Source organism: Rhamphochromis longiceps, linkage group LG12 (genome assembly GCF_057381845.1).
Source record: "Rhamphochromis longiceps isolate RC_006_pf linkage group LG12, R_longiceps_female_GT1.1, whole genome shotgun sequence".
In the NCBI taxonomy this organism is placed as follows: Eukaryota; Metazoa; Chordata; class Actinopteri; order Cichliformes; family Cichlidae; genus Rhamphochromis; species Rhamphochromis longiceps.
Window position 1 is genome coordinate 41,915,229 of NC_140568.1, and position 20,001 is coordinate 41,935,229.

The window sequence follows — 20,001 nt, forward strand, 5'->3', positions numbered from 1 at the left end:
AGTCCAGCACCCACAGGACAGGGCGTAGACATTTAGTGCAGGCAGTTCGGTGGTTTCTGAAACTGTGTGTATCTGTGTATGTATTTAGTTCATGCAACAACTATTGACTGTACTGCTGCACACTTTTCTTTTTTTCTTTTAATCTCAACAGTCATATTTTCCTGCTTAAAGAAAGATAAATAACTTGTCAATAAATCTTTTAAATTGTTTTTGGAGCTGTCTACTTACTGTGATTGTAACATAGCTGTCTGTTATCTTCCCATTAACAAACCTGATAAACCGCTTAAGATACTCCTCAGCTTCCAAACAACAACATAAAAGTCAAGCATGAGAGGAAAAAGTTGCAGGGGCACAGATTCCGATCCGTCTGGTTTGAACGTGGTTTATGATTTATGTGCAGAATGCAGCTGAGCACCCTCCGTTCTGCTGCAGAGCCCAGAGTTGCAGAACCAAAGTGAATTTCAAATCAACCCATTCCAAGAAGGCATCGCATGCTTTTGATAAAAATCCAGAGGAGGACAATAATACCACCCTGACAAGCCGTCAAGTTTAATCGCTACCTTTAACAAACCGCACCGATGATGGGTTTCGCTTCTCTATGTCACGTCTTCACCACTTCCCGGAGAAATGATGAGACACTTGGGGGGGCGCTAGCGAGCCAGCAATGGAGTAGGACGTGTTTCTGAAGGCTCCCGCTAACAGAGTTTCAGAAATAGTTTTTTTTCAACCTACAAAGTCTCATTTTATGTCACAGGGGAAGCTAACAGTTTTATATACTATATTAAAGCTTCACTCGAGACAAAATGGCATCGAACCTAAGGAAATACAAGTACACCGGAGGAACTGCGGCTAGGCCCGGCGCATCCTCGGGCGAGAATACCAATGGTGGCCCAAGGGCGGCGCCCGGCTCAGCGACCACTGAGGAACGGGCTCAGCAGAGCGATGGGCGCTTTGTGGACACTGATGCCCTGAAATTAGAGCTTCTTCAATCCATTAAAGATGATATCAGCGTGGTGTTAAAAGAAGAACTCAGGAATGCACTGAAAGAAGATTTTGATAACATTAGGGCTGACGTGCAAGAAGTGAGAAATGAGATTGCTAACAATACGGCGGCAGCGCGCGCTGAAATGGATGGAGTTAAGGCCACGGTGAAAGAAGTAGAGGACGGGCTGTCAATGTGGAGCGATGAGGTGGTCACCTTGCAATCTACGGTGAAGACTTTGAGGAAGGAGCTATCTGACCTGAAAGATAAATGTGATGACATGGAAGGCAGGATGCGGAGATCCAATATCCGTATCGTGGGGGTCCCGGAGGGCCCGGATTCGAGCTCCACCACGGCCGTATCCGCGCTACTACGTGAAGCGCTGGGTATGGATAAAGATGTTATTGTCGACCGCTCACACAGGAGTCTGGCCCCGAGAAGGCCGGGTGGTAACCCGCGGGCCATTATAGCCAAGCTTCATTACTACCAGGACTGTGTGGAAATTCTACGCCGTGCCAGGACCCAAGCTCCGCTGAGGTTCAATGGACAACCGATTGCAATATTCCCGGATTTTACGACCTCGGTGGCCCGAGCTCGGGCTGCTTTTACAGAAGTCCGGAAACTTCTCCGTGAGCAGGAAGGTATCCGTTTTGGGATCAGGTTCCCAGCGCGACTTTGTATCACGCACAACGGGGAGGAGAAAGAATTTCTGGATGCGGCGAAGGCAATGGAATATGTTAAAGAACATATTATCAACGTTTGAGGAGGCTGCGGCTGTCGCTCTATGTGGGAGCGCCAGTGCTACGGTTGGTTGTCTCAGTTACGGCTGAGTGTACATGACTGTTTGTTGTAGCGTTTGCACGGTGATGAAAAGCTTGAAGAGACACTTCTTGTTCAGACATTTAAACTTATTTCATAAACACATTTTGGTTCATTTTATTTCATGGCAATACCATTGGGTTTAGAAAAGTTCTATACTTTGTTTGGATGTCGATATATGTATGTGTATATATATATATATTTTCTTTTTCTTTTTCTATTTTATTGACTATTTTTCTTTGTAGGATATGTTATGTCAAGCGGCCAGCGGGAGCCTAAGAGTCTGGCTTATAGTAACCCAAACAAGCACTAGGCTATATGTGTGGATCTGTTTGCAGGGGGTTTGGCAGTCACCATGTTCGATCTGGTGTAATTGCTCATTGTGTTCTTGGTTTGGGCTTCAGCCAGATATGTTTATTTTACTTATCAATGTGTTTTTTGTTTTTCCCTTTTTTTTTCTTTTTTTTTTCCTTCTTCTTCCTCCCCTCTCTTTCCTCTTCTCCTATGCCTGTTGTGCATCTGGAGCTTTCATATTTTACTATTTGAGCAGGGATGAGCACAGCGCGATCATTTAGTGATCGGGTGGTAAATTTTGTAAGCTGGAATGTAAAATCACTCAACCATCCAGTCAAGCGGAAAAAGGTTATTACTCATTTACAACGACTTAGAACGGATATAGCATTTCTCCAGGAAACGCATCTGCGTACCTCTGATCATCTTCGAATCAAGTCTGGATGGGTAGGCCAGATATATCACTCTAAATTTAATTCTAAAGCTCGGGGGACAGCAATATTGATAAGCAAAACTTTACCATTTATAGCCACAACTGTAGATGAAGACCCTGCAGGCCGTTTTGTTGTAGTTGTAGGACATTTATATGGTTTCCCCTTGATTTTAGCGAATGTCTATGCCCCTAACTGGGACGATCATAGTTTTTTCACTAATGTCTTTGCACGGCTTCCCAACATGGCAACGCATAATATTATTCTTGGTGGGGACCTAAATTGCTCATTATCTGCTATGGACCGCAGCTCGCACAAATGCACGCCTATTTCAAAATCAGCACGTGTTATACAGCGTTTTCTTCATAACTACGGGTTAGCTGATGTATGGAGATTTCGTAACCCAACTTCAAGTCAATATTCTTTTTTTTCTAATGTCCATAAAACATATACTCGTATAGATTATTTCTTTCTGGACAAAAAACTCCTCCCTTTGGTGACAGACTGTGATTACAAGGCCATGGTGATTTCAGATCATTCACCTGTTGTTCTTTCACTGCGTATTCCCAATGCCTACTCCAATTATCGGCCATGGAGGTTCAACCCAGTATTGTTAGCAGACGAAGAGTTTGTTAATTATATTAGGTCTCAAATAGATTTCTTTCTTGCCATCAATCAAACTCCAGAGATGTCACCATCAACTGTTTGGGAATCTCTAAAAGCATATCTGAGAGGCCAGATAATCTCATTCTGTGCGAACAAAAGGAAGAGGGATACTGAGCAACTCTCTCTATTGGCTGACGAAATTACTAAACTAGACGCTGTATATAGCCATTCCCCTGACCCGGTATTATATAAACGTAGGCTGAAATTACAAACTGAATATAATCTTCTATCTACAAAACAGGCTGAGTATCTAATTTCGAAGTTGCGTAGCTACTCGTATGAGCATGGAGAAAAAACAGGCAAGCTGCTAGCTCATCAGCTACGACAAAGAACAGCTAATCAAGCTATCCCTGAGATCCGGAATGACCAGGGAATAAGATGCACGGATAACCAAGGTATAAATAATAGTTTTTTTTAGATACTATCAGACTTTATACAGCTCCCCCCCGGCTAAGGATGACCTGGCTCTAGAAAATTTCTTTGAGAAACTTGATATCCCTTCCTTAGGAGAAGATGCGGCCACCAGTTTGGAGGAGCCCATTTCTGATGCTGAAATTGAAATGGCCATACGGAGTATGCAGTCTGGAAAATCACCTGGCCCCGACGGGTATCCTTCCGATTTTTTTAAGAAGTTTTCTAACCAATTGAATCCATTGTTAAAATCGACTTTTGAAGAATCTTTCCTCTCACAATCCTTGCCTCCAACAATGCGTCAGGCAGTGATCTCCCTAATTCTAAAAAAGGATAAGGATCATTTAGATTGTGGCTCATACCGTCCAATATCTCTGCTGAACACCGACACCAAAATCCTTGCTAAAGTGTTGGCCCGCCGTTTAGAGAAACATCTGCCCTCCATTATCTCACCTGATCAGACAGGCTTTATCAAAAACAGGTACTCGTTTTTTAATATTAGACGTTTATTAAATATAATCTATAGCCACGTCAAAGGTACTGTATTGGAAACTGTTATTTCACTTGATGCTGAGAAAGCGTTTGATCGGGTGAGATGGGACTTTCTTTTCCATACGCTTGAAAAATTTGGCCTCGGGAGTAATTTTGTATCCTGGATAAAAGTATTGTACTGTGACCCTGTAGCGGCCATTCGGACCAACAATAGTCTGTCCTCCTTTTTTCAGCTTCAGCGTGGCACACGACAGGGGTGCCCTTTGTCACCTCTCCTTTTTGCCATCGCAATTGAACCGCTAGCTATTGCTCTAAGACACTGTGTTGAGGTTGAGGGAATACGTCGTGGGGATATCGAGCATAAAGTCTCTCTTTATGCCGACGACATGCTCTTGTTTATTTCCAACCCTTCAAATAGCCTCCCTAAACTTTTAGATGTACTTAAGGAATTCGGGACAATTTCCGGATATAAGGTGAATTTCGGGAAAAGTGAGGCAATGCCTTTAGGTACAATAACCGGGGAACTTTCGTCTATTTTAGCACCTTTCAAGCTCAGCTATAACAAGTTCAAATACTTGGGCATTTGGATTACGCAGAATCATAGAGACTTGTATAAAACTAATTATCTTCCTTTATTGTCTAAACTAAAGGAGGATTTTGGAAAGTGGGAGTCCTTGCCTCTTTCGCTGGGTGGTAGATTAAATATCATTAAGATGACTATATTCCCTAAATTTCTATATCTTTTTCAGTGTCTTCCAATTTTTTTTAACCAAGTCTTTTTTTAATAATCTAAATAGTCAAATCTCCTCCTTCATTTGGAACAAAAAACCACCTAGGCTGAAACAGAGTGTATTACAAAGACCGCGGAGCGCAGGAGGCTTGGCACTCCCAAATTTTCTGTTTTATTACTGGGCAGCTAATATAAGAGCATTATTGTACTGGATGAAAGACCATGATAATTTATCATCATCATGGGTAACACTGGAGCGGCTATCGGTGAGTCAATCCTCCCTGGTGTCTTTGCTGTGTGCCAGATTACCTCTGGCGAGACCGATCTCCAGCTTCACCACGAATCCTCTTGTTGTCCACTCACTGAAGTTATGGTATCAGCTCAGACGGCACTTTAAACAGACTGAACTCTCTCTTAATGCACCACCGCATAGACATTGCATGTTCTCCCCATCCTTGACGGACGAGGCATTTAACATATGGACAAAGCTGGGAATAACGTCAATGGCTGCTCTTTTCACGGACAATATCTTTTCCTCATTTGAACAGCTGGTGAACAAGTTCAAGATCCCTCAGTCACACTTTTTCAGGTATCTACAACTCAGGAATTTTGTTGCTTCTAATACTGACTGCTTTCCGTCCTGTCCACCACCATCCCTTTTGGATGATATTTTTGATTTTAAGCCAAATGCTAAGCGGGTTATAAGTGATGTTTATGAGCTGTTGAGTAATTTTAGGCTGTCCACATTGCAATCACTTAGGGAACGATGGGGAAGTGATCTTGGCCAACGGATTACAGATGAGACTTGGCACAAGATAATCAATAGCATTTCTTCATCATCTATTTGCCTTAAACATGTGGTGATTCAGTTCAAAGTTGTTCACCGTCTCCATTGGTCTAAAACTAGACTGAGCAAAATCAAGGATGGGTTTGACCCCACATGTGACCGGTGCAAACGAGAGCCTGCTTCCCTATTTCACATGTTCTGGGCGTGTCCAAAACTGGGTAGCTTTTGGAAAAGCATATTTGAAACCATATCCAACATATTTGGTGTTCCAATTGCACCCTGCCCGTTTATAGCTATTTTTGGAGTGATGCCTTGTGATGCCAGTCTTTCCAAATCACACTCTGATCTTCTGGCCTTCTGCACTCTTTTGGCCCGTAGAATGATATTATTGAAATGGAAAGAGCCACTTCCACCTGTATATGGGCAATGGGTTAAGGATGTCATGTACTATACTCAGCTGGAAAAGATCCGCTACACTGTAAAAGGTTCGGTTCGGCGGTTCTATGACACATGGCAACCTTTTCTTACTTACTTTGAAAGATTAAGTCCGGATACTATTGCTTAATGTGCGTGTGAGTGGGGTTTTTTTTTTTTTTTTTTTCTCTTGCTGTTGTTCATTTATTTTATTATTTACTTTGTATCTGTAACTTTATTTTATTTTATGTTATTTTGTCTCTCCTTTCCTCTCTGGCTGGGTTTTAGTTACACTGTTCTGGGGGGGTGGGGGCACAACTGTCTGTTAATTTTGCCATAATTGTTGTTGGAAGCAATTCTTTGTTCAATAAAAAGACCTTGATCAAAAAAAAAGAAATGATGAGACACTTTCGAATTTAATTTGAATTGAGCACTGTGTAAATTGAAATGCATCTACTCTGATGGATGAAGCCAAAATGTGAGGGGTTGGACGGAGTGTGAGGGATGATTAGATGTAGCTACAAGCTTTTGGCTGCCTCTTTTGTTTTTCTAATGGAGGTGATGTGAAGCCGAGGCTGGCGTGAAAACACTCTAACCGTGGTGTGATGAATGCGCCATCGGTTTTAGTGCAATTGTCTTGAATTTGAAAACAATTTCAGTGTAATTTGGTGTCATTAACGCTAATTGAGATAGGCCACTATGGGTGGATTTTAAGTGCCTATGCTTCACACGGAAAGTTTGAAAAGAGGGGGAAGAAATCTGCAGTGAAAAAACTGGAACGAGGAAAGAGGGAAACAAACCAGGAGGCATAAATCCAGCCAAAATGCCGGCTGCATTAACAGACACTAAACCAGTAGTGTAGTGTTTGGTGCATAAAACAAATGCTGAATGATAAGCAGGCTGTACTTTCTCAAATAAAAAGCAAAGAACATTTTTATAGCATCCTATAAACCACACAGTCTCAAACGGTTACAAGAATAAAGAAGAGAAGAGCAGAGGCGGTAAGTGGTGAAAGACGAGCTGGAGGGAGAGATGTCGGAAAGGTTGGAGACTTTTGGTTTCCAAAGGAGAGAAGAGATAAACACAGAGAAACACAACAGAGAACAAGGCCACAAAAGCAAAAATATTACAAGGAAAATGTGGCAAAATGTGTGCCTGTCATCATCTCCATTTCTTGTTTCTTATCCCCCTGAAGTTTCATCTCACGGCGCAGTTCGTATTCATGTTCTTTTATCGGGTTTTGGAAAATATTGATACCTTGCTGTGGTATTAGCACAAAGTCAGTGGCAAAAATATCTCAACCCCCGCAGTTCAGTTCAAAAATAATCCCTATTTGACTTAAACTGGGTTCGGTGCAGCAACTCAGCTGCTTTATACAGTCCTTTAAGCCAGCTTTCTTCTGATTGGCTACCCTTCACAAACAGAAGGTTTGAATGACAGATGGGTGTGTCTTATGCCTGAGATGACCACATTATTATCCACATAATGGCTTACATAATATGACCTTACCATCTAAAATCTTTTGTCATGTTCAACATAAATATCCAGAAAATAATGAAAGTCATATTTTATGTGTTATAAACGTGTAAATATGTTTTGTTGTTACATTGTATTAATCATGTTTTAATGCATCTGCATTTTGTTTACTTTAAGTTTTGACACTTGATGGTTTTGCTTTGCAACGACTTCATAATAAAAGAAGAAATCTGTGATGGTTCGAGTTGGTTTTCTGTTCACTTTCAGTTTTGACGGTGCAGCTTTCTTTGTTTCAGTTTTGTATACAAAACAATAAGACACTGTGGATAGAGCTTTAATAGAGCTGTATGCTCTCCCTGCAGGAGTTAGAGGTTTTTTCCTTTAATCTGTCACCTGTATAAATGTGTAAAATGCTTTAAACTCAAACATAATCTTTTCATTTCAGCTGCCAGGAGCCAAAACAAAGGCATGTGTGAAACTGGTCCTCTGTGGACAGGGTGCATCAGCACTGACCTGGAACAGGAAGGAGTCACCGCTGCTGCCGGTGCCAAAGTGGCGGTACCAGACCGCACCGTCGTTCACGTCTTGCTGCGTGAAGGAAGTCGTTGCTGTAAAGCTGCGGTCGTCTGTTAGCGAGGGAAGCCAACCCTCTGGGGGGCCGTCAGCCGGCATGGACACCAGCAACACCTCACCTGGACGGAGAAGGTGAGTAAGATGTTATATTTACCTTAAAAGCAAAATTAGAGTTAAAATTTATGTTTAATAAAGTTTAGAAATTACATTTGAAATTAATTATGTACTAACTGTTGGAAAATCTACAATATTACAATCATACAGCAGATAAAACAGCTTGTTTGGAAATATTAAAGGAAAGTGTCACTGAGTGTTAAGGTACCATATTTGGGTTGCCCCTCTGAGGGGAGGATGCTGTAGACAATGTTATCAGTGCTGACTCCTTTGAAGTCTGTCTGCAGGTACTTTTTATCGAGTCGCACCATGCCTCCCTCTTTCACCCAGGTCACTGGGATGGACAGCATGTGAGGAGAGTGTCCAGGCTGAAAAGTAACAAACACACACACATCAAATTAATCAAAATGAATTTCAAATAGTTTAACATTATCTCTGTGGGAAACATTAAAGCCCAGAGAAGTAATTTCCATGTACTCTAATTTATATTTGTTGCTTTACTTCAGTTCTGGGACGTCCTCACACGTCCTCTGAAACCGAATGCGGTGGTAAATACAATAAATTGAGTCGGAGCTTCTGTTCAGGCGTTGCCGTCATCCCACATGTTGTTTCTGTCATTTCTGGATTTCTTTATTCGAGTGGTGTTTATTTATCTTAATTTAATGATGATAATGATTTCATGTTAATGACGATTATATTTATTCACTAAATTCCACGTTTATACCACCTTTATTCTCTCTATGGCTTGGACACGAGCCATCTAATATTTGCTTATAGCTCGATGAATTGAATTAAACAACAAAATCTATTGGAGCTCTCAATAGAAACTATTCCAACTTATTTCTGAGCGATTTCTTTCACCATGTTCATATTCATTTTTTCACAGGCAAAGTCACATGTCTACAACAAGCTCATTTTTTACCCTTTATGTTTCTCTGTGTTCTCCATAATAGATGTTCAAGCTGACTGAAATCATTAAATTAGTATCTGTATCTGCACTTCTACATTTGGTACGTTCTGTTGAGACCTTGATGTCCTTCAAAGTAAAAGTTTATTTACAGTTTAGGAAGTATCCACCAACTAACTGTTACACCTGTCACCAACCCAGGTGTTTTCATTTGTTGCTGTCAGCATCATCCAGTAAGAGTTTTAATGCAAAGGTAGAAATGAATGTTTGGGAAAGTGGTCAGTCAATAATCTCCTCGTCTCACACGTCTAACACCAAGTTGTATTTTGTTCAAATGGATTACCAGTGAGGTTAATTTACAATTTTAAGGTGACGACTGAACTGGGCTCCCAGTTTGGAGTTGCCATGGTAACCAAAAGCATGCATAAATGGGAAGCATAAAACGGGGACGGCAACAATAAAACATCGCATCAAAAGGAGGATCTTTTTTGGAGGTGGCTTGCAAAGCAGCTTGCAGCCGAGCAGGAACTATAAACAGGCTTAAGAAGCTTAATTAGTGCAACTTACATATTCAGCATATCTGCGAAGCTGATTGTGGGCTGCACACTACGCTCAGTGGATGATAAACATGTGCTTTTACGAGTTGTCTTACTGCTTCTCAATATTTTGGAAGGACAACATCCATCCATCCATTTCTAACGACCATCTAATGGTGGATTTCTCCAGAACACTGTAAAACTGAAAACACAGTTATGGGGGATCCAATCCCACTCACCATAAATAAATGAAACACATTATCCGCTGATTACCATTGAAATCTTCACAGACGCCAGGTATTTACTGGAGGTCTTATGTAAAACTTGAAACAGGTGCAGCGGCATCACGTTCGTTTACATTAAATTAGCTTTCAGACACAGTAAACTATACAATATGATAAGTGTCAGTTAATTTTCATCCTCAGATGCAGCTCGATGCCAGTCTCACTTTACTGTTTGGCTTCTTTTAATCCACATCTGTCCTGAAATCAAGTTTGTGAGCCTTTAATGAAGTTGTCTGCCAGCTTCAGCATCACCTGAGTGCAGTGAGTCTACCCTGAGCTCCAAAAAACCTCAATATGTGTTTTCTTTGTTTGAGAAGTTTCAGCTCAACTTCACAATCAGACTTATTTTTGTGATGATTTATTGATCCACGACAGAGTTCCCCCCCTCCAGGGGAACAAAGAGCAGGATTAGCTATAGAGAGCACACAGAGTTGGTGGATGAGTCAATATCGCCTGAGGGCATTTCAACAAAGACAATTCCTGCTGTCGGGGAGGTTTTGAAACTAGACCTCTTGCTCACTGTGTCATGCCGCTGTCTAAATAAAAACAGATATGACACACTTCTCGGATGTCTAGAAAAGATAGACATCATGGATATACGTTAACATAAGCAATAAATTATGCATTTGATTATAAGGTTCATATTTATAGAAATTACCTGCACAGTACAGGCGTTTATGGGTCAAATTCTACAAGTAATTTTACATTATTTTCAGCTGAGGAGGCACAACTATGCTTTCTCACATACATTAATAAAACCACACTACATATAATATTAAATACTATAGCTACACTGTAAAAAAATACATAAAAATATGGTACAGCGTGTCATTTATAAAGTGTGAAATGCATTGTGGGAGAAAGAACTAAAAATGGTGGGAAAAGTTAAAGAGAAAGCAGAAGAAAATGCATAATCTGGTACTATTGGGGTGAGGGGTACTTGGATCTCAGAGAGTTAAACAGTCACATTACTTCAGTATCAGGTTTATTTTAGGAAGTTTAGAGGTTTTTCTTAGGCTTTAATCACAACAAACACACACACACACACACACACACACCTGGCTATTTACTGCAGGGGATAATCAGCATATAAGTGGCATAAACACTGTGGCAGTAGGTGGTAATGCATTACAAGAGTGCACACAGGTGTGCGATGCTGAATGTGGGTCTCTGTGTTTGAAGATAACAACCTGCTGACCATCTGTGGCTCCTCTGCCTGCCGCCTGCTTGATCCAAATCACATTATTTTAGTGTGGCAGCAGAAGGCAAAGAATCACAGATCAGGAAGAGAAAACACACAAGTCAGTACGGCAGGCTGTTAGCTCACAGCCCACATCATCCACGAGATTATCAAACTCTCAGGCTGAACATCAAGGTCTCTCAAGGACATTCATACCCAGAAACAGCACGCTTTTCAAAATAAAACCGATCAAAGGTACCTGTTTGGAATCATGGCTAATATCCCCAGATGTCTAACGTTCTTTGACCTGCAGCTGCACTCCAGGTTGTAAATTTCCCATTTTTTCTTGGATAATACACAAATCTAATTAGTTTTTTTCCATGTGAGATTTGTGTTGCCTCATTAGGTAGACAGACAATCTAATCTCTTTCAGACAGGTGCAAAGAAAATGACATGCTCATGGAAGTTTCATTGCTTTTGACCTCTGGGAGTAAAGAAATTAGATAAGTACAGAGAAGGTGAAATACTGAGAAAACACCTGAGAGGACGAACTAAACAAACGGGTTTTAAAGTAGGTTAGAGACAGACCTCCATAGTCAGGATCTACTCATTAATCTGCTCATTAAACTGACTCATTGTCTCTGGGGGTAAGTGGGCTGTTATTTAGTTCTGGAAATGAAATCAATAACATTAAACTGCAATTTCCAAATAACCAGCATAAATAAAGACATTTGAGGTTTGATACCTGAAAAGTGGACTGCTCTAATAGGCTGCATTAACTAACTGCATTAACTGCATTAACACACTGACAGGGTTTTCCCACAAACAGATTTTTCGAACCCACCATTCGGGTGTTAGCCAGTAATAAAACAGCATTAATTTTACAGCAGGAAGTTTTGTTTTCACATCCTTCACTGAAGCACATTAAACATTTCTCCTGGTCAAATGCACAGAGCAATGGATACATTTCTGTCTGTCTGTTAATTAAAATTAGCAGTTAATTATTATGATGCAAAATAAGTGACTGCACAAACATTCACCCGCTTCGAGTCACATCCAATCATCACTGAGCCTTTATGGATAGGGCTCAGATGGGCTTGCACGTCTGGACAGCACAATCTGACTAGACTCGTCTTTTCAAAACTGCTGAAGCTCTGTGAGGTTTCAGGTCTGGGCTTTGACTCGGCCACCTTGAAACATTCATTTTTGACCTTAAAGCATTTTTGTGTAGCGTTTGCTGTTCATTTTATGTCACTGTTCTCGTGCAAATTAAATCTCTTCTCTGAGACTGACTCAGATTGTCTGGCAGGATCTTCTATGATGTTGCTTCATTATTTCTCCCTGTATACTTATAAGCCTTTCAGGATCTGCTGTAAAGAATAAGCCCACAGCATGATCCTGCCACCACCATGCGCCGTTTTTGTGTTGACGTGCAGCGTAAAATACAACATCGAGACCCATCAAAGTGAAGAAACTTCTTAGACTTGTGACCTCGGAGTGTCCCACATGCCCATGGGGGAATTGTAGTTGAGATTAAATATGAGATATGAGCTTTCTTTTTGTCACTCTCTGCTAAGGTTTACACTGACTGTATGCAGAATAGGGCTGGACCATATCATACCATTCACAGTAATACCGCTATAATGTTCAGCAACGATAAGGAAATGAAATATCGCGATAGAATATGGGCGCAGTGCCTTTGTTTACATACGCACATGGCGGCGACGGAGAATGAGAAGGGCGAAAGCGTAACGTTGAATGAAACGGATGAACCAGAACTGGTTTGTAAAAATGCTGCAACTTCAGTGATGTGGCACTGGTTTAGCTTTCGTCTGTCAGATACACAACAAAGCACTATTTTTGGTAGCGCATGCTAGCGGGCCGTCGTTATTACCGTGTTGTTTGGAAAATACGACACACTTAAAATCAATCCTTTGATTTTTTTTTTTTTTTTTTTTTTTTTTTGGCCTGTCCCGTTTGGCTCTTTTGCATCAGAATTGTTGTCTAAAGGCAAAGAAAGATGCCCAATGGATTTACTTTACCAAACTGACCATCCCAGCCTTGCCATAATGGTCCATTTGATTCACCTTTTATTGTTTATTTTATTTTCACTTACTGAATACGGGACAGACTTGACTGGGGGAAAGAAGGGGAGAAAGAAAGAGGGAAAGAGAAACAGCTGAGAAGAGGGACGGGGGAGAAGGGCAAAAGACAAAAACCAACAGAACGGGCAGAGAAAAAAAAAATGCATATATCAATCACCTGGATCACCTGCTGAGAAAGAAAAACGAAAGCAAGCAGAAGAGAACAAGAGTAATAGAATAAACAACATCACAATGATATATGGGAATATGACAGTAAATACTAAATGTTAAACATTATTGTGCAGCACATAAGATCAACAGAACACAGTGTGCTTTGAGGTAGGAGCCAAAAAGGGTGTAGTTTGTGGGTGTGATCACCCGTGTGTACACCTGTGAGCATGGACGCGCTTGTTTTTTAAAAGGTTCCTTCATGTAATAATCTGCTAGAGGGTGTGGGGGGGCCACAGCCCCGTCCTCCAGGGCATGAAGCAGGTATGGAGGAGATCAAAACTCCAGACATCCAGAGGCCCCCAGAACACAAGAGACCAAGGAAGACCAACAGAGGGGCAGCTGCGCCACTGTCCCGGAAAGAGCTGAGGAGAGTCCCAGATGAGGGCTCACTCAGCAGCCGCGGAGCAGAAGCCAGGGGGAGTTGCAGTGACGCGCCCGTGAGCTCCGCCGGCAGCCAGCTGCGCCAGAGAGGCCGAGAGGCTGGGGGCACCCCACCTCCGAAGTGGCCCGAGCGAGCCCCAGGCTCCAGGCCCCGATAAGCGGCCGCCAAGGAGTGAGCCGGTGTGTACCTGGACGCCCATCCCCGGACACAAAGAACCACCAACGCACCGATGTCTGAGGGGGTCCGCCACTGGCAGGGGAAGTGGTGGTAGGGGGAGATAGGCCTCCAAACCTTGGAGGGCCTGAGATGTCCCCAGAGAGGTGGCGCCTGACACCCAACCTGACATATAGACACAGACATACAGGCACACACAGATACAAACATCCATTCCCACCCTCATGCTCTCATATGCACTTACTCCACACTCAACCAGCGTGGAGACAGACATAAAGAGACGTTGTACACACGATCACACTCCCCAAGCGTACTCTACAAACCGGGTCTAGGTGCCCCCGCCCCTGGAGGGGGGAACTGCACCCAGACCCAGGTGGTGTTTCCCTTTTCCCTGCGGTGGGGGGAGGCAGACCGCCCCGACTCCGCAGCAGCAGGAAGGCTCCACACTCCAGACCGCAGTCGGACGGCCAACTCCTCCTCCTAGTCCTAGCCCCCCTGCTCCAGCAGGTCGCAGAGAACGGGGGTGAGAGAAGACTCCAAACCTCCCTCCACCCGCTCATTGTAGTGTTGATGCATGTGTGTTCTAAGGTGCATTTAAAACCCAGGAGGGCATGGAGCTACCTGCCAGAGAGCAGCAGGTAAGCGCATGGTCCCTCCTGCTAGCCCTCAATGTCTACGTGTATTTAAAATTGAGAGGTGGGCAACGATGCCAGGGGTGGGGTGTACACCCTGATGGTACTTTGGACTCCGTGTATCGTGCCCACCCCCAAGATCCTATATGTATGTGTAATGAGAGTGTGAGTAATGTGAATGTCTAAGTTGTGGGATAAAATTGAGGCAGAGGCAGCCAGAAGGGGACAGAGGGGGGGGTAGCCTCCTCTGCACCCTGGTGACATACCCCTACTCCAAGGCCCTGCATGTGTGGGTGGTTGTGGTGGAGCGGGAAGAGGGAGGCAGCTGGAGATGGGGAGGGAAGGAAGGGAGGGGCAAGTGACCCCTCCCTGGGGCCAGCTCCCCCGCTGACCCCAGTAGGCACCCCCATACTCCGCGACCCGCCAGGGAAAGGGGGCCCAGGCCCATCCAGACCGGGGCCCAGTGCAGCAGCGCCACCCGGCCCCACAGAGCCCGGGACAGTCCACCCAACCCCACCACAGAGAAAACTGCACCCACCCCACCATCCACTCATCTTCCAGACTACATAAGACAATAAACACCCAGGCTGAGATCTTCCTCCACCTCTCCTGTATCCTTTGATTTTTCTGAAAGTCGACAGAGCCCCTTATAATCCCGTGTGCCTGATGTATGAATTCTGGTTGTGTTTACTGACCTCGAAATGATTTTATGTGCACGGCGCTCGGAAATCTGTCAAATGTTTTAGTTGATGCTTGATGGATTGTCGGAGCATTACGGCTATCGTAGGCAGGAGCCTCGCGGAGTGATACGTACTGCGCTTCAACATAATATTACCGTATTGTGTGTGTATAACCTCTTTTTAAGGTTTGTGGATATTATACATGGTTATGATGAGGATATGTCGGCCAGTTTCCACTGGAAATGCCTTTTGGTTAAACTGTCAGCGAGGAATTTGCATTTGCACTGTTAAATGTTTATATAACTTTAATGCACATAAAAAAACAGCTGCTTGTTTAAGTGAAAATACATTGATTTTTTTTTTTTTGCACTAATAAAGTTGTGGAGTCGTAAAGTATTTTGTCTAGTGTCAATTATATCGTCAGTTATATCGTTATTGCAAATTTTCAAATGTATATCGTGATAAATATTTTTGGTCATATCGCCCTGCTCTAATGCAGAATCTCTCCTATTTCGGCTGCTGAAGGTTTTAACTCCTTTAGAGGTGTCTTGGTGTCCCCAGCTTGTCTCCTTCTGGGCAGATTTACACATGCGCCATTCTCCTTTCGTTTCATAATGACAGATATAACTGAACTCCAGGCGGTCCTCCGTGACTCTGAAACGTTTTTTTTCTCCATCCCTTGACTTTTCAGTAACCTTTTCTCTGAGTTGCCTAGAGTGTTCTTTTGTCTTAATGATGTAACTGTAGCCATGAATAACTAATGATTTTCAAGGCGATCTCCACATCAGTAATTGTAGCAACAACTGGTTGAGCCTTGGTTGAATTCTGCCGGGTGCCATATGGACGCTCATCCAACACGAAGGTAAACAGAACATATGAAGTAGAGCTGTGCACACAGTGGAACCATAGACTTGATATAAAACTTGGTCGTAGCCACCGGGATGGCATCTTGGTCATTTCAAACCAGACGTGATCATCAGTGTTGGACATGACTGAGAATCTGAGGGATAAATAACTCACAGGTTCATTATACGGGCCACCAAGCACCAAGTAAAATCCTTTAACTTTACACACAAATACACACTGTTCACCTGTTTAGTGTGTTTTACACTGACATGTTTGCAGGAAGGAGACTTTGGAAGCTGCTTATTAATGAAAGTCTATAGGGACTCTTTACACAGGACTCTGCACGTCGAGGTGATTTCTCTTACAATCAATCAATCAATCAATCAATCAAGGCTTTATTCGCCACGTGCAGGTTGCCCTGCAGTGAAATAGGACCTCCCCCAGACATCACATGGGGATACAGGTCGGAGATCGGTAGCGTTACAGAAAAAAAACACTGAAATATACACTACAATGGGAAAGTACAAGAGACCTCTACTCATGCTGGGGTCCTGGGAGGACAGCATGAGAACAAGAGTAATATCAGGTGAACGGGCACAAAATGCCCACATTTTGATGGATAAATTGCATATATAGAGGGAAAGGTCTGGCCATGAGACAATATGAAAGCCATTTTTTCTTCAAATAATCTCCAGGCTTACAAAAATGAGAACACTCAATGTTTTACAAAACTTACAGTGACTGTGGCACTAAGCCCAAAGCTTTGTGACCCGTTTAAAGTTTGAATGATGCCTCTGCAATAAGGTATGGCCGAGAGCTAGGGCTCCAGAGGAGGCCGGGTTTTTCACTCTCGGAAATGAGTTTATTTATTCCAGTGAAGTTTTCCGAGGTACTTTTTTTGTAAATCTCAGAAAAAAGTGATGAAAAAAATGATGAATTGCTATAAAAAGTCATCGCCAGATTTAGGTGCATGTTGTGATATAACTTTTGCGGCAGTCCTCTCAAGGTTTCCAGACTAGTTTAATGCAGAAAATATTACAGAAGACAACGTATACACTGTGCATCAATTCCTTTTTATAGTCACACCCAAGTACAACAAGACAAAATCCTTAATTTCTTTCTCTAACACTTACATTGAAAATCATCCCACATGTATTGGGGTGATTTCTTTTTTCGTCCCCAGGCTGTACTTGGAAACATAGTCTCAGCTTTTAACTGACTGCCAGTCTTTTTGTTTCTATAGCTGAGACCTTAAAGATTTACCACAACATGCCAACGTCCCATATGTGACAGCCAGTCACGTCATGCCTCAGATTTTAACACAAAACTTCTTATTTTGTCGCAGAGTCATTATTTATTTTGACTTTTTGTGACGTAAGACTTGGTCTTTCTCCTCAGGTCTAAAGAAAATGAGTAAACTAAATAAAATAAGGATGTTTCTTATGCCTTTAAGGGGTTGAATATTCAGTCTTGTTCCCCATGCCAATACGGCATGCATCAGACGAACAACTTTGCTACAACAAAAGAACAAAACAGTTTTGTCAACAACATTTTTTATCCCCAGCCACAGTATTCACAAGGACAGATGCAGAAAAAGTGCATAATCCGAGACCTTTAAAGGACTTTGAGCCCGGGGGCCTGAGATGGACCGTAAACAAGCTTTTGGCCACAATCCACAAAAACAGAAATAAATGTTTTTCCACAGATGAAGTCGGAGTCATCCATAAAACATTGGCAAGCTGCCCGCCAGGATGGTCATGCTGTTGTGATGACAATGGCATTGTTGTCTGTCATATTTCCATAATTCCTCTGGGTGAGCGGTGCACAGGGTGAGCTGATGGGCTTGTTAAACAACGAGTGAAAGTCAGCGAATGAAGACTGAATTCTCATCAGCAACCTTTTGTTATTTGATCTCAGTGACGCGTCCAGTAAAAGCGATGGAGCTCTTGGCAAAAGTAAACATGTAAACAGAAAGAAATCAGGGTGTAATCGCTGAATATGGACTTGAAGCACAATTTGAAAATAAAGTAAATAATTGTACTTCTGCAAACTTAACTCAGCAGCTCGCATCTGCTTCCAGAGCTGGATGGTGAGCAAAAAAACCCCAAAAAACAAAACTAATTCCCTTCCATTTGAGCCGAGGAACAGAAGAGCCCGAGGGTCTTTCAAAGGCTAAAAGTGTTCTCCCCGAGACAGTAATTGAAAGCCAAGAGTCCTGCTTCCTATTCAGCTGAGCCCCAGCAAAGCTCAGAGCTCAGGCTCCATCAGGAGAAAGCCCATCCATCAGAGGGTCATTATCAGCCTGATTAGTCCCCTGCTTTACTGCCCCGTAATCCAACTTTCAGGAAAGCCTATTGTCCCTGAGACGCCCTGGCATCGACAGCTACTGTTGCTGCCCGGATGGCGAGCCTGGAAGGACAAAGCACTCCACACAGTGCCACGCTCCAAAATGAAAAGATTCATCGGCCCGAGTTTGTTAAAATCCAGGCAGAGCTAATAATCACTCAAGGCTTTATCTTTGGGCGCTGAAGGAGCAGTCAAGGTTCATGAAGTCTTTATTGAGAGCTTTATCTCTGGATTTAGGCTTTTATTGCCTTTGATCGTTTCTACTTTCCATTTTCTCTGGTGCATCACTACTTTTGATTTTGTGATTTACAAAAAACCTTCCTCAACTCGATGCCTTCAGTGTTTAGCTTTAGGTGAAGCCATGTCTCGTATATTGTTGTAGAAATTTAATATGTAGAGAAATCCTGTCAGGCATCAGTAAACTACACACAGCACGATCATGTTTACCAACTTAACTGTTTGATTCAATATGTCACGAAAAGGTCAAAGAAAGCGATTTTGGTTGGAGGCGTACACTTTAACGCGTTTTATAATACTGCATTCAATAATACTCGCCGTGTACGCTGTAAGGCTAAAAGAAATGCTGCACTATCTCAGAAAACCACCGTTAATAATGACATTAATTGAACTGCTTGGTTGCTTGCACACTGTGAGCCAGCTTGCAAAGAAAAGGAGATATACACATGACTGTCCTGCACTGCTGTCTGCCACTGTTTTATTACAGCACTGTGCAAAAGCCTTGAGCCACACCCAATTTCTTTATGTTTTTCTAGGAAAATGGGAAACAAATGCAGCAATTTATTGAAACGTGTGCAAATAGAAATAGAAATACATTATAGGGTAAAAACAGGGTTTTGTACAATTTCAACAAGCCTGAAAGCCAATATTTGGTGTGACCACCTTTATTCTAAATGCTGTCATTTCTTAAGGTCGTCTTCAGCTATGTTTTCGGGATCATTTTCATGCTAAAAAATGAAACCAATTAGCCAATAATATGCTTTCCTTTACTGCGTGGTGGATAAAAATCTGTACTTTTCTGCATTAATAATTCAATTTTAACGAGCTCTTCAACACTACTGGCTGAAATTTAGCCCTAAACCATCACCGAGCCTCCACCACGGCTGTAGTTCTCGGTGTTATGCCTCTCTCTTGCTCTTCTCTGTATATATTGCCAACGATCTGAACCAAAAATGTATCGCTCCATCAGACCCACTGCCACTGGTTTTCAGTCCAGTTCTTGTGTAATTTGCCACACCTCTGTCTTTTCTGTTAGTTTCCCTTCTTAAGAACGGCTTCTCGACAGCCACCTTTCCACTGAGACCCTTTTTGATTCAGTTCATCCCTTGACTTAGGCGTCTGTTTTATGCTTGAATGATTTATGGGTCATTTATTAAGTGCTTCAACAAACAAACAAACACATAAATTCCCCTGAAAATGGTCATGTGCAAGGACTGGACTGCAAATTGGTTCAGAAAGCCTGGAGCTTTATTGCTCAAGAGAACGTTAAAGGAAAGTATGGCTCATTGGACACAA

General features: G+C 42.5%; 1 protein-coding gene across 2 annotated transcripts in view; it reads right to left on the reverse strand.

Annotated features, from left to right (window-relative positions):
* Window positions 1–20,001, reverse strand: part of fras1 (Fraser extracellular matrix complex subunit 1) — a 306,843-nt gene that overhangs the window by 71,012 nt on the left and 215,830 nt on the right. For both annotated transcript variants that reach the window (XM_085426433.1, XM_085426432.1), the window contains exons 29-30: window positions 8,395–8,554; window positions 8,013–8,191 (exon numbers count right to left, since the gene is read on the reverse strand). In XM_085426433.1, coding sequence (XP_085282559.1) covers window positions 8,013–8,191; window positions 8,395–8,554 — 339 coding nt within the window. The remainder of the gene's footprint in view (window positions 1–8,012; window positions 8,192–8,394; window positions 8,555–20,001) is intronic.